Source organism: Stegodyphus dumicola, chromosome 4 (assembly GCF_044657685.1).
Source record: "Stegodyphus dumicola isolate Sdum_Otavi_A_Nest chromosome 4, ASM4465768v1".
Taxonomy (NCBI): Eukaryota; Metazoa; Arthropoda; class Arachnida; order Araneae; family Eresidae; genus Stegodyphus; species Stegodyphus dumicola.
Window position 1 is genome coordinate 31,379,302 of NC_140771.1, and position 14,636 is coordinate 31,393,937.

Below are 14,636 nucleotides of genomic sequence, written 5' to 3' on the forward strand. Positions count from 1 at the left end.
TGAAATCTACATAAGGTCATTTTATGTATTTAAAATTTTTATATACTCTTTATTGCCCGAAAAGGGCTTTGGAATGCTATTTCTGTCGTCCCAGATGCCCGACGTCTGTTCAGCCCGCCCACAAAGTACCTTATCTCTTATCTCGACTATGTTCATAAAGTCAAACGTTTACATATGCTAGCGATAGCAGACTCAGCAACATTAGGTAATCTCGAATGCAAATGGTAAACAGAAAAGTCTCGTTACTATGCCTTTGTTTTAATAACACAATATTGTTTGTCTTTCATATGACCGTGAAATATCGGGTTATCAAAAGAAGTAGACGTAAGAGGAGCACACTAGCTTTCTCAATGGTAAGATAACACTCAATACCAATAGTCTTCAAACTGCTTTTGGCTGAATACTGATGTTCTTTGCAATTCTTCAACGATTTCAAAAAATCAAAGTTCCAAACAGGTTTTTAATTGTGTATGTAGATCGCAAATCTGAAAATCTAAAATAATTTATCTATGAAATAACTTTCTTTTACTTTTATTGCTATTTGTATCTCAAATAGTATGAAATTTATCTGCCCGATTACGACCTTTTCCCCGATTGAATGTAAATGTATCATTTGGGATAACATAGAAGAATTTTCGGTAATCTGTCTGCATGGAAATTCCCGCGTTCCTAGTCAAAAGCTCATTTGTATTCTAAGTAGCTACAAAATCAAAATACAGTACCATTTTCTCATAACTGATATCTAGTTAACCGGTTATATAATAGTAACGGAGCATTTGAAACTCTAATTAAAATCCGTAATATGATGAGAATAATCTGAAGGTGTAGATATAGAAAATATTTTGTAAAGGGTTAATTGGAAAAGCCGGAGAGATGAAAAATGAAGAAACGCCTTCGCTTGGAATCGAACCACGGATCTTTGGAATACTGGCCCAGCGTGCAGAACCACTACACCACGAAAGCACGCTAGGAAAGAGGGAGAAATACCTTATATACTCCCGTTTTTAAAGGGCGACTGGGGTTTTTTAGGAGACCCAATCGCCAAATCCTGGATGTGGAAAATCCTCATCCAACATCCTTTTAGTTCGATCGCCACTGTAGAATCATTAGATTAATTGGAAAAGCCGGAGAGATGAAAAATGAGCAAACACCTTCGCCGGGAATCGAACCATGGTCCTCTGGAATACCGGCCCAGCGTGCAGAACCACTACACCACGAAGGCACGTTAGGAAAGCGGAAGAAATACCTTATAATTTGTGGTCTGACACCCAGAGTGAATAATCCAGAATATGTTCAAATGAAATACGAATCCCTTTTTAAAGACGCTTTACTTACTTTGCCTTTTTGCCGGGAAAGATGCAAATTAAAGAACGTTAAAAACAGTTACGTAAAGAGCATTACTTTACGTCGATGTTGGAGACGTAGTCTATGATTATATTCGGAGATGACGAATAATAATTAAACATATCCTGCTATTTAGTTAAATTTTTGCAGAAGTTTAGTGTAAGCGAAAAAGTGCCGGACTTGAATGAATATAAACATTTCAATTCCAGTCACTCTTTCTCAAGATGACGATGAAATAATTGGACATGTATTGAGAAAAAAAGAAAGATAATGAGAAATATGAGGGGAAAACAAAGATGAAGATGAAACTCAGGGCAAAAAAGTTACGTGGAAGTTGAGAAAGGATTTCAAAATTTCTTAAGATTCTCCGACAAGTATTCATTATGTCAGTCTATGATAACTATGACCATAATCTTGTAAGCAGGCAGATAGTGGAAGTTATGTGTAACTACACTAGAAACTCTTGGTAATATGTGTGATAATTTTAAAATGCTTTTACTTCCTTGTACGAAGTAAAAAGGAAGTATTGTAATTGCGAAAGTTTCAGGCAGCATATTTCAACGAAAATATCCATTTTGACCGCTTTCGAGTGCAACTTAACGATGTTTTTGCGTGACATCTGTATGTAAGAACAGAATAAAAGACTCTTTTTCCCCAAAAAATTATAAAACTGCTTTAAAATGGATTCCGAGGAGAATTTTTCGTGGCGTCTGTACGAACGTATGTATGTACGTATCTCGCTTAACTCAAAAACGAGTAGCCTCAGAACGTTGAAATTTTGTATGTAGAACTGTTATAACATGTAGATGTACATCTCGTATTTTGGTCGCAATCGGCCGCAACAAACGTATATAAATATATTTATATATATATATATCCTCTCTGTTACCCGGCTCAGTGATCTCGGTTTCTTTACTCTTATATGTTTGTAAATTGTACATTTTTTGCTTTAAAAATAATTGAATTATGTCGTTCTTATCTTCCAGTTAAGGTTTCTATGCCTTTAGTACATCTGCATCCAATATTTGTAGAATTATCAACAATTTAAAAGGTGTTTAAAAGCAGCTAAGCCTAATAAACTTTTCAATGGCGACCATTGCTTGTTTACATTTGAAACAGCAGAGTAGTAGATTTGTTGCCAATCTGGAGAAAGTAGGCTTTGCAATAACAAAGATAACGCCTTTTTTATTATTGCGAATTTAATCATGCTTAATCTGTTCTGGAATTTATTCGAGGAAATAAATGTTTAAGATTTACTTCCTAATTTTCAATACAGACATTTTGAATTTTAATGCATTTTTGCTTTGTCGCGAAGTAAGAACTGAAATAATTGAATGAGAAATACTCAATCGTCTGTGAAAAACTCTTTCTTTTTTGTTTTGTTTGCTTAATTTCTTTTATACATCGTTTTAGATTTGTTATAGTATTTGAATAGAACATGTGGCAACGATTAGATAATTTTTCAAATGATATAAATTTATATACATTCTGAATTATAATACGGACGAAATGTAACGCTGTTACGTGAACCTAGCGCCAGAGTGTCGCTATGGTAAACAAATATACTGAATTTTAAAGAGTGCATTTATTCTATTGTGGTTTATGCTCTGTCGACGAAGTAGATTTAATTCAATCCATTAAGTTTAAATGAAATGCAACAAAAAATGCGTATAATTTGATATTCCGTACAAGGAAGTCATGTGGTGTACACATCAGATTTTTTAGTTTTGTTTTTCTGAAATATAAAATCGTGTATATATGTCATAATTTTAAATAATGTATGCGATTTTCGATATTATCAACTTATCCGATAGCTTTCGGTATTATCAACTTATCCAATAGCTTATTAGTATCCGATAGCTAAAAGGGCACTACCAATGGATTTACATTTCTACAGGTGGCATCCAAAACATGAACAGATAAGTTCCAGAAACATATATTCTTAAACTTTTATGACAGTGAAATAAAACTTGTATGTAACAAATTTAGCGTCCGATTCAAGATTTGTTGGTAATTTGCGACGAGGAACGCATTATTTTGATCTCTAGATTAATTGCCATTCACTCCTTCTTTGCATTTAGAAAGTCCTCCACGAAGGCATCCCTCCCCTTAGGCAGATAGCCCTGGTGTGCTTTGCCATAATTAAATTTACCACCTTCTTTGCAAGAGAAAAGGTGACATTTATAGGAAATAAGTAACTTATCAGCAAAAGTCAGATTTACTTATTGAAATTCCTTTTACTCGAAAATCTAAGAACGACACAAACGTATAAGTATACGATAAAATAATGAACTTTTCTGTGTTCGAGAATTATTTCAGATCTAACCACAAAATGGAATTCGTCATTTTCGAAAGTTTAAGAAACGATTCCGACATGGACGAAATTACGAATTGCGAGTAGTATGATGTTTGCGAGAGCCGCTTTTAGAACTAGGCGGCGGAATCTGACACATTTTTTTTTTAATTTACGAAGATAATGGGCAGAAGAATTTAGATGACACTGAGATAGCAACCAACGGCCAAAAGCCTACTTTCGGCCCTGATGGGTAATAAAAGGGATTGAAAATACATTAAAATTACTATAACAAGGTGAAGAAATGTAAAATAAACATGATGTAAACTAGGGATACCCAAAAGTTTTCTTGCATTGACCCCTTTTGAAAGGCTGGTTTTCTTCATCGACCATCTTACACTTTTCTTTATAATATTGTTACGGATTTTGTATTTAGGTAGCAATTTTTAGTAGAATTATCATTAAAATTGTTTTATATCCCCGTGCGATGCAGCACAAGACATATTTTAAGAGAAAGCTATTCCGGAAAAGTAAAAATACAGGAGCACGCGCATTTAACATTTAAATAAATATATATCTCGTAATTTATATTTAAACTAAGTAATGTAATTGACTACTGTGTTAGCTGTGACCGTAATTCTACTCTTTTGCTTTCCAGAAATCTCGAGAAAACGGAAATAACGAGAACTTTTTCGGGACAGATTAAAAAGCTTTAAAATGCCGGAGGGAGACATCTCAGTTGTTGTTGTTTACTTAGCCGCTGTAATTTTAAGATCGAATTAGCTTTCTCTGCGCTTTGGATTGCGTTCAATTTAATGTTTTAGTAGTTTAAAACATAACTACTGCGTGATAATGTGATATTGTACGAATATCTGTGAGGAAAAATCCAGCGTTTTGTTAGATTTCTTGCAATAAGAATAAATTTTGTTAACTTTTTATCGGACTTGTGCATTTAATCTATTACGAAACCCTACGCACGCAACAATATACAGCATACAACGTAACCATAATATAAATAATTGCGTGTAAGTAACCTTAAAATAGCATTTCGAGCGAGAGTATGAATAAAAATTTTGAAAAAAAAAGGTAGTTTATTAGATTAATGTTCTATTATTTTTTAAATTTTTATTTTTAATTTTACGGTGCTACTTTGGTAGACGGTTGCACGGATTTTGGCGATTTTTCTTTTGGCGAGTAATACAACTTATCGTAAACCTATTGCTGGATAAGTTATTTATGGTAACCGATACTTTGTTGTCATTTTATTAAAAAAAATTATGCGTTTTATTGTGCATAAATTCCGTGTTTTAAATATTATTTATGGCTTCTAAATATTAAAAAATCAATTTAATTTTGCATTTTTATTTGAAATAAAAATTTTGTTGTTTATAATATTTTATATAATTATATGTTGTGGATGATGTAATCAATGACGTCACCTTACTTAAAAAGTAATTGGTTTTATTAATATCTATAAATTTAATCTAAAGTTTTAAACATTATTTATGGCTGTTAAATATTAAAATACAATTTAATTTTGCATTTGTTTTAAAAATGATTTTATTATGAATGATTATTTAAATAATTTTAATTCTATGCGTGATGTAATCAGCTTCCTGATTGGTTACTGAATTTTTGTGCATTACCGCGCTATTTTAAAACTTTATTATTCATCTCTTCGAATTCCTCAGATTTTAAATGGAATGGATATGTCGGTTTCGAAAATGAATGTTGTTATTGGTAATTACCAAGAATTATTGGTATTGTAATAAAAAAAAAAAAATTGCCCTTTGAGACCTTATTTTGGCCAACCTGTCTTTCCAAATCAAAGATTTATTTATAAATTGTTAATAGAGTCAGAGGAAATTTATTTAAATTTTTGGAGGAAACCTCGCTAATTGCTTCTTCAATGAAGTGCGAGAAATGTGGATTACAGATGAAGAGGGTTAAAAGAGCTGATTCAATTATGATTCCGATTTTTTTTTTTGTGGTACTTATCAATAAACAACAGGTTAAATGACTCAAAAAAAAGTAAGTACATATTTTTCTTTTATTTTATAATTGTATACTTCAATTTTTGTTAAAAAAATTAATACACTATTTTCAAAAATTGCTGAGATAATTATTGTCACATATGTTTTAATGTTAATTATATTCTATATAACGTATTTTAAAGTATTTGAATTTAATAATATTCTAATTCTTTTAAATGTTGGTATGATGGTTTTTAATTTGATATTCAATTTCAGTAATATTTCAATCTAATTAAAAGTTGGAACAATGTTTTTATAGTGGTGTTTTTATTCTCTTTTTTGCTATATGAAAGTAATAATAACCTTACTTTAGTATTTTATACTCATAGTAAATGTGTTTATTTACACTTGTATTTATTTATTTACTACAATCTTAAAATCAATCAATGTATTATTTACAATCAATGTGTTATTTACGATCTACAATCAATGTATTTATATACTAATCTTAAAAAACAAAAAACGACATTTTCAACAAAAAATTAATCCATTACTTTTAACGATTTTTTTTTTTTTTTTTAAAGTTTCGAATACTTTACTATGCGTAAAAACAGCGTTTTTCAAGATGGCTGACGATTGTAAAAATCGCGCCAACAATTGCGCCGATGTTAATCGCCAAAAATCCCTTCAACCGTCTGCCAAAGTAGTACCAATTTTACAAATATAAACAAGTTTTCAGAGATAAAATCACAGATTCTAATTGATCAAGTGTTCACTTTTAATCAATGTGTTTGATGTATTGAAGAAATCTTTTTAGTATTTTGTCATAAAGTTTAACTTATTTCGTAAATCACTTCGGTCAAAAATATTCAACCTGTTATATATTTTCCGTAGTAAATTATCGATTTGACAAAAGCTTAGGCAAGAAGGGAAATCTACCAAGTAAAAAAAAAAAAGGAAAAGTCAATAATATTGGTTCGGTAACAAATTTTATTTTAGGATACTTCTCTCGGATGACTGATCTTTCAAAACTTGGGGCACCCCTATGTTTTGAATGAGATTTGACGTTGCTTGATGCAGATTTATATCAATAAACAATTAATTTTATTGATGTATGCCGATCAGATGGCAGTGGAGCTTCGAATGTCGACCCCCGGTCGACGGCTTGATAAGCATTAACCTCCTTTAAAATTTTATTGATTTCCAGAGGGTTAATACCAACCCTTTGGCAAAACCTGATGTAAACAGAGTAAAAATGGATACAACTTAATTATAATTTGGGGGAATTACTTATATTGGTCTTTAAATTTAATGTGCACGTAATCAAAGATTTCATGGACTGTTCCAACTTAATCTTGAAAAATGATTTATGTAAATGCTGAAATACAGTGAAACAAAAATTACCACGGCGCAATTACTTATTCTTTTTCCACCTAATTATCAAAAGAGGGTAATATATCACCAAACTAAATATAATCACGATTGACCGACAGCTTTTTTTCCTTTTTCGTGACGAACTCGAAACATCGAGTTGACCTTTTCCTTGCATTTTGTTTATTCCTTCTCTGTAACCGCAATATTTCGAATACCCGGTACGTAATCGAGTCGTTATGGTAAGTCATAAGAGTTATTCCAATTATTTGCTCTTCTTTATTGAGTTAACCTATGGCGTGAAGTTTAAAAAATGATATAGTTCTTTCATCGTGCTCTGTTTATTTTACTTCTTCGTCTTTATCAACATATGCGGAATGATTGATGTATAAACGATGTATATTGTAACTCAGTTATCGCATCCATTGTTCTTTCTTGGCTAAATAAAATTCAACTTCTTCAGTTTATTATTTTTTTTTATTTCGCGTTCTGTAAATAATGATATAAAAAAGTAAAACATTATACACATTTTAAAAAACTGTTAAAGTTTATAAGAAAGGTTTTTTATTACATATACATTATACACATATTACATATTTACATATAGGTACATTTTATATGTTTATTATATGTACATTTTTAAAAAGCTATTATAGTTTAATTAGTTTTTCTCAATTTTTAAGGATGCAAGATTCGAATTCCATGAATCTTGGGAAAAAATTCAAGATTCGAAACCTCGGAATTTTGCACTTTTTCGTAGATCGAATTTTTCGAATCCTAACCTAAAGAGAATGGTTAAATGTTTTAACTCAAAACCTTAGAAAGATTAGTTTTATTGAAACGTCCATTAAAAAAAGAATTTGGTTGTTTTAATGTCTATGGATCTAGATCTCGTGGCGGACTGAATATTATACTGTTATTTTTTTAGGGAATGTTTAGTTTTTCTATTTATTGTTTATTTATGTTAACTCTTGAAATAACTCTTCCCCTTCTACATTTGTTTAATTTCAAAAGATTTCGGTAAAATTTTAATATAAAAGCTAAAAGCTTTCAGATTTTATATTACACCCAAAGGGCCCTTTCTTTTTTAACATTTTGGGTGTTACCTTTATTTACTTGTATTAAATATCCTGTTCTTTGCACTTAAACCATATAAAGTTAAATTCAACAGCAATATCATAAAATAGGTATTTAAAAATAGCATATCTTTAGAATTTCCGATAGACAATCTCTCGCGCTGGAGATAAAAATCGTTGAGTTCGTTAATAAAAAATTCTTTAAAGTTTTACAAAATATGAAATAGATAATTAAACAAATTCGAAATTTGGGCTTCCAGAAGCCCATGTTTAGGTGGAAAATTACGTTATTCAAAATTTGATGGCTTTAGCTGTGTCGTTTTTTCACAATGCGAGAAACATACACATATTCATGCAGATTCTTCATCATTTAATTTTTTAAATATAATACAGGGCGATAATATTTGGTGGCAACAGTTTGAAAAATAAAATGGGCATTTATTGTGAAACAATGCAAAATGTCGTTTGGAAATTAATAGCCCTTCTGGGCTACTGCCCCTTTGGGCTAAAAAGAAAATAAGAACTGAAATGTTCTTTAAATATATTTTATTAAACTACTAGTATAATGAGAAAATAGGAGCTTCAAACCTTTTAATTACGTGTTTCTCTCACTGGATTTTATTTATATATTCTTATTAAACATACGTGTAGTTTTAAAAATCTGTATTGTTATATTTAATTTTAATTAAACGCAGTTTTCAAATTTTATCTTAGTTAAAGCTTTTATACGTATTCATGAATATATAAAAACAAAAGACTTAAATGCTTTTATATATTTATGAATATAAGTAATTATATATATATATATATATATATATATATATATATATATATATATATATATATATATATGTATATATGAACATGAGAAATAAGAAAATAAATATAAGATTTTTCTCATTTTTTTTCATTTTATTATTATTTTTGTACGAAGGATTCGAAAACTTTAAAGATTCAGACCAGAGTAAAAAAAGTTTCAGTTCATCTCACTTTTATTTTATTTTAAGCAAATTGGGAAACAAAATACTTTCTTTGCACTAATACAATAAAATATAGAATAAGATCATGCATTCGTATTCTTCATAATTCAAACCTAAATTTTATGTATATTTTTATTAAAAAAGAATGGGTTACGAGTTGGGAAATAAAAGAGTAATTTAAGGATTAAATTTAATAAGGGAAAATTGTGTTTTGCAGTTTTCTTTACAGAAATAATCATTTTCATTTTTTAAACTGCATTACCATACAGTTAAAATGTATGCGCAGAATTTTTAATTAAGTGCACTAAAGAGGGAAACAAATGTTTTAACTCTTACAACATTCAGAGTGGCTGAAAAATATATATGGAAGTAATGATGGCATACTGATGTTAGCAATGATGGATTTTAAATCAAAACTGCTAGAGTGATTTTTGATTGAATTTAGTTTAGTTTTTATTATATATCATATTTATGTTATCACTTTTATTTTTTCTTTCAATTAAATGCTTTTATAAGCACCCTAAGATTTTATTTTCACTCACGTACTATGTAAGTCGAGAATAACTAAAAATATTGTGTTAGCTAAAAAAACCTTCACACCGCGGCATTTATGGGAACGAGATGGCTGATATGCTTGCGAAAAAGGGGGCTACGGTTCTCCAAAAGCCAAAAACGAGTGCAAGCGGTCGTCTGAAGCAGATGGTTGTGATGAACGGGTTTTTGATTTGATCCTTTTTAATTTATGGAAAAGATGCTATAATAAAGAAAGAAAATCAGTCTCTGAACAAAGAAAAAAATATTCTTTAGTTTGTAAGGAATTTTTATTTTTGTTACTGTATGTCTTCTTGGTGTAATTAGCAACATGCCCTACAGGTAGTTTGGAATGTCTGGAGTTTGAATCTCTGACAAAGCATTACTGAATTTTCGTGTTTCCTGTGTAGAGAAGCGTATTATACTCTGCAAATTAGCGTACCGACAAAATACACGTAATATCGCTTTTTTTTTTTTTCAGTCCTCCGATCTATCCGATGGGCAAGATTACAGTCAATTTAATTGAATTTCGCTTTTAAAATCATGTCTTAAATATTTGTTACTTTTAGTAGCTTCATCATCACTGTTAAAATTTTAACAATAAACTTTGGAAAAATCAATAGAAATCGGTTAAATTTTGAACCGGCTTTCCCTAACAGACAATTTGTCTATCTGTTAGATGGTGCGAAAATCAAAATTCTACGATGATTGACTTGACTATTGGTTAACAATGTATATCCGAAAAATTGCCTAGTTATTAAATAAAAAGTACTTATATATATACTGCAGTTTTAACGAATTGATGCAGCGTAATATCATCATTGCAAAAGCGAACGTGTGTGCAATTTTATAAAAATCATCTCTGAAGTATGCCAAAGTCGATTTCGAGACTTGATCCAAACAGACAAAGGAACCAACCACAATAAAACTGTATAAAAATGCAATGAATGATAAAAATGATAATATCTAATAAAGAAGGGAAAAATCTGATTACCACATGACTTTCTTGTACGGCTTATTAAATTATACCCATTTTTGGTGCTGCATTTCATTTAAACTTATTTCCTCGAATTATTCTAATTTAATTAACCGATCATCAAGGCAAGTTGAAAGTGACATCAAAATCTGCAAATTTTGAAATTAAATATTCCGATTAGTTTTGGTCGTACGGTGGTCAAATTTCTTGTATTTTTTATTTTAGTTCATAACGAGTATAAAACTTTTCCAAATATATTCGGTCAGTCCATAAATTCGTGCGCATTTTTGGTAAATTTTTAAATAATATTAAAAAAACACAATTTAACATTTTAATCAATTATATATTTTCCTCCATTATCTACGATGTCTCGCCATCTTACAGGCAGCTTTTTTATGCCATCGCTGTAGAAAGACTCTGGTTTTATGTGCAAAAAATTTGAAAGTTCATTGTGTACATTTTGTTTAGAATTTAATTTTTTTCCCAGTAAAAAAAATTGTATAAGGCACGAAATAAGTGAAAATCACTTGGGGGAATATTTTGGGAGTAAGCAGGATGTGGCAAAAGCTCCCAATTAAGTTCACTAATTTTGTACAGTGTTGTTCGACCCGCATGCGGTCTAGAGTTATCATGATGAAACAACACTTTCTTGATATTCACCCATCGTGGGCGTTTTTTTTATCCATTCTCAATTTAGACGGCAAAGTTGTTCACTATAAACTTCTGAATGAATCGTTTGATTTGGTTCTAACAATTGAAAACGTCCTGACCGGGGTTCATCATCAGTGCTGCTTTTTTCCAACTTTAAATTTTTTAAACCATTTCTGATCAGTCCTTACACTAATAGTGTGTTCACCATGTACACTATTGATTTTTATTGTCGCAAACCTGGCAGATTCACCACACGAAAATAAAAAATGTAGCACAGCACGTTTGTACTGATTATCTGTATTCATCTTCTATGGGTACTAAAATGCGTTCGATATTTACGAAAGTTGGTGATGATCTGAATAATATGTTAGTCAAACGATGACAAGTTTCAACAGGTTCAAAATTGTATTGTTTTAGTAAATACGTCATAATGAATTCCACGCATACTCTTAAACGCGCACGAACTTATGGACTGACTCTTTAAGTATGCGAAACGAGAGACGGCATTGGAAGTCAGATTTTGCTGTTTGTCAAAAATTAGTTTTTTCGTAATTTAACATCGCTGAAACATGAATAATTCGTCATTTAAAACAGCTCTGAAATGGGAAGTATATGACTGTGACCAACGATTCCGAAAATAAAGACCAGGTAAGGACATTTAAGCCGGGTAGGGGGGTAGGTACATTATATTACATATATACATTTGGTGCTGCCGAGTGCAATAGAGAGGAGAGGTGACCAGCCAGATGCTATAGAAGTACGTATATTTGATCGCTGGAGAATGGATGTTTTGAAAGGCTATATTCCCACTTAGTTCAGATCTTTGAAATTCTGCCACATGTGAATGAGAACAGAATTCCTGCTCACTTAAAATTCTAAGAGGAAACTATTCTAAATTACTGATGAAGATGTCTTTCGTTCCATATGTTTAGAAGCACTTGAGGACGTACCGAAAACTCTTCTGCTCATGAATTTTTAAAATTATTCTTTTAAATGATTAAGTTGTTTATAATTTTAAATATTCCAGACACATTTAGATCTCCATTCTGCAGGAAGATAAACTGCCTATGCGTAGTCACGCAAAATGTAAATAACCCATTAAATATGCATTCTGCGAATTTTGTTTAAAACTCCCCGTAAAGCAAGTTAAGTATCAGACATTTCCTTAACTGTCTGGAAGATAATGTCTTCTAGACGTTTGTTTATTGTTTTTGCTTTGTCATTATAGCCTGTCCTCTGCAAATAAACGCTATAGCTATGTTCCAATAAATAACATGCTTCACTTATCTTCGATATTATAAAAGTATTTTACTCAATATAACATTCATTAATCTTTTTAAAAAAGACAGCTGGACTCTCTTCGCAGACTAAGATGTAAACAGGAGACGCTGAGAAACCGAGTTACGAATAGGTCTATATACTCTTCTGTGCAAACAGAGCTTACAGTTCCGTTGTTTTAACCTTTCCTCCGCGATAATTTTTTTTCCTTTGGATTATTTATTTGTCCTTCTTGTACTATTTTAAGCTTTTTTCTTACATTTATAGCTATTATCTGCTTAAAATGAAATTAAGTTTTTCTCTTTGTCTGTGATCGATCAGCTGCTGAGCAATAAAAAGTCACTGAACGTAGCATTTCGATGTGGGTTCAAATCCCGGCGAACTGGCTGGCTCCATGAGAGTTTTCACGGTTTCTCTCATGATCAACGTTATACGAGCTAATTTCCTGTAGACAATCTTCCCCAAAAAGCATCCCTCCCCACCGGGCAGATAACATCATGCCTTTTGCCATGATTCAAATAAACCTAATAAACATCTTCATTTGTAAGTTATTTAAAGGCATCTTAAGGAACCCGTAGCAACATCATAGCAAATGTTACCCCCTTGCCGTTTGACACGGGTAATCGACTACTTTGAACAACTTTTTTAAATATGAGATTTTTGTTTCATTCTTAAACTAGTTTCTTGGGTTTTATTCTTAAACCTTGAGACCTGTGTAAACTGTCCAATTACTAACTACATCTAAACGTTAGTTTTATTTCAGGTGTTAAATGGAATTTGAATACGAAGGTCGGATTAAAATTCGTCGAATACATTGCTACATCGTTTCTTCGGGATAAGTTAAAATGTCAAAATCGATTATTTTCATATTCAGGACAGACACAGGAAGATAAATGCTCCATTATTGTATCCTGTAAGAATTCAATAGAGTTTAGATATTGTTTGATATTGGTAGTGTCTAGCTGGGCATAATACTGAATATTTTCTCTAACAATTTTTATTTATTTGTGTTTTTGTAGCGTCGTTTATTGCTGTTACTTGCATATTTATTTTTGGTGCAGCATTTGTGAGGATTTTATGCTTGTTTATTGTGTAATTCGTTAAATTTTGAATTTTTGGCAACTTATTTTGCTTGTAAGGTTTTAGGCTATAGATCTTTTAATTTTGAGATGAGTGACATTAGAATGATGACAATGGTTTTCGCCAAAGTGTCCACATTTGGCTATTTGTTACCAATTTAATGACGTTCTGGGAGTTGAAAAGTATAATTCAGAAGATGATGTATATGGAATTTTTTGGAAGTTTTCAGAAGGGCTTTGCCTTCTGTTTGAACAACCTATCAAAAGAAAGTTGCAAGCTGTCTGAGAGAGCGAGCCAGTTAATTCACTTAAGAACCTCACCAGTTGCCATGTGGTTATGACTGCTGAGTAAAGGCAGTCTGATCCGGGTTACACAAACATACTTACTAGCTCTGCATGGTTGATTTTCGTAGTTTTTTCTCATTTTATGTATTTTTCGTAGTTTGCTCTATGTGTAATATGAATACAAGCCAGTCAGTTTCGTTTAGAAAGTCCTCTACGAAGGCATCTCTCCCTTTTGTCACATTCAGATAATGTAACATAATTCACTTTGTTCAATTCAGAATCGTGCGATTATATCTAACTTTCTCTTGGTATTTATAGAGATTTTTGAGCCGTCCAGACGAAAAAGTGGTTAACGACGCTAATATCCGATAGATGGGCTCGGATTCGACTCTAGGAGAAAGCATGGACGAACGTGAATGTATAGTGACTTTGCGGGCAGTCAAAATATGCGGCGAGTCCTCTTGAGAGGTTGTGGTAAGGGAAGAGGGGCGAGAAATCCTGGGATCCGCCCCCACTGGTGCTCTCCTTTAAAACTGGAGCGGAACTGAATATAATACAGATTATCACCCGTGTGGTGCTCAAGGTTCTGGCCAACAACGGACACAATCTTATACTTCTTCCCACGATAATAATTCGTAGGCTTGATCTGATTACATCAGACAAGTGAGATTAGTAACAACAACAATAACAGAAGAGATTTTTGAGTGTTAAAATCCAATCTTTCACGCTATCCTTTAGGGATAATTAAAAATAAATTGGATCAATTCGATGATGATTTTTTTCCCTTTTTAATATTACC

The 14,636-nt window shown here is 31.5% G+C and overlaps 1 protein-coding gene across 1 annotated transcript in view; it reads left to right on the forward strand.

Annotated features, from left to right (window-relative positions):
- Positions 1-216: 216 nt before the first annotated feature.
- Positions 217-14,636, forward strand: part of LOC118198037 (uncharacterized) — a 51,335-nt gene continuing 36,915 nt past the window's right edge. The window contains exon 1 of the mRNA XM_085814677.1: positions 217-353. Within this exon, the coding sequence (XP_085670803.1) occupies positions 222-353 (132 nt within the window). The 5' untranslated portion in view covers positions 217-221. The remainder of the gene's footprint in view (positions 354-14,636) is intronic.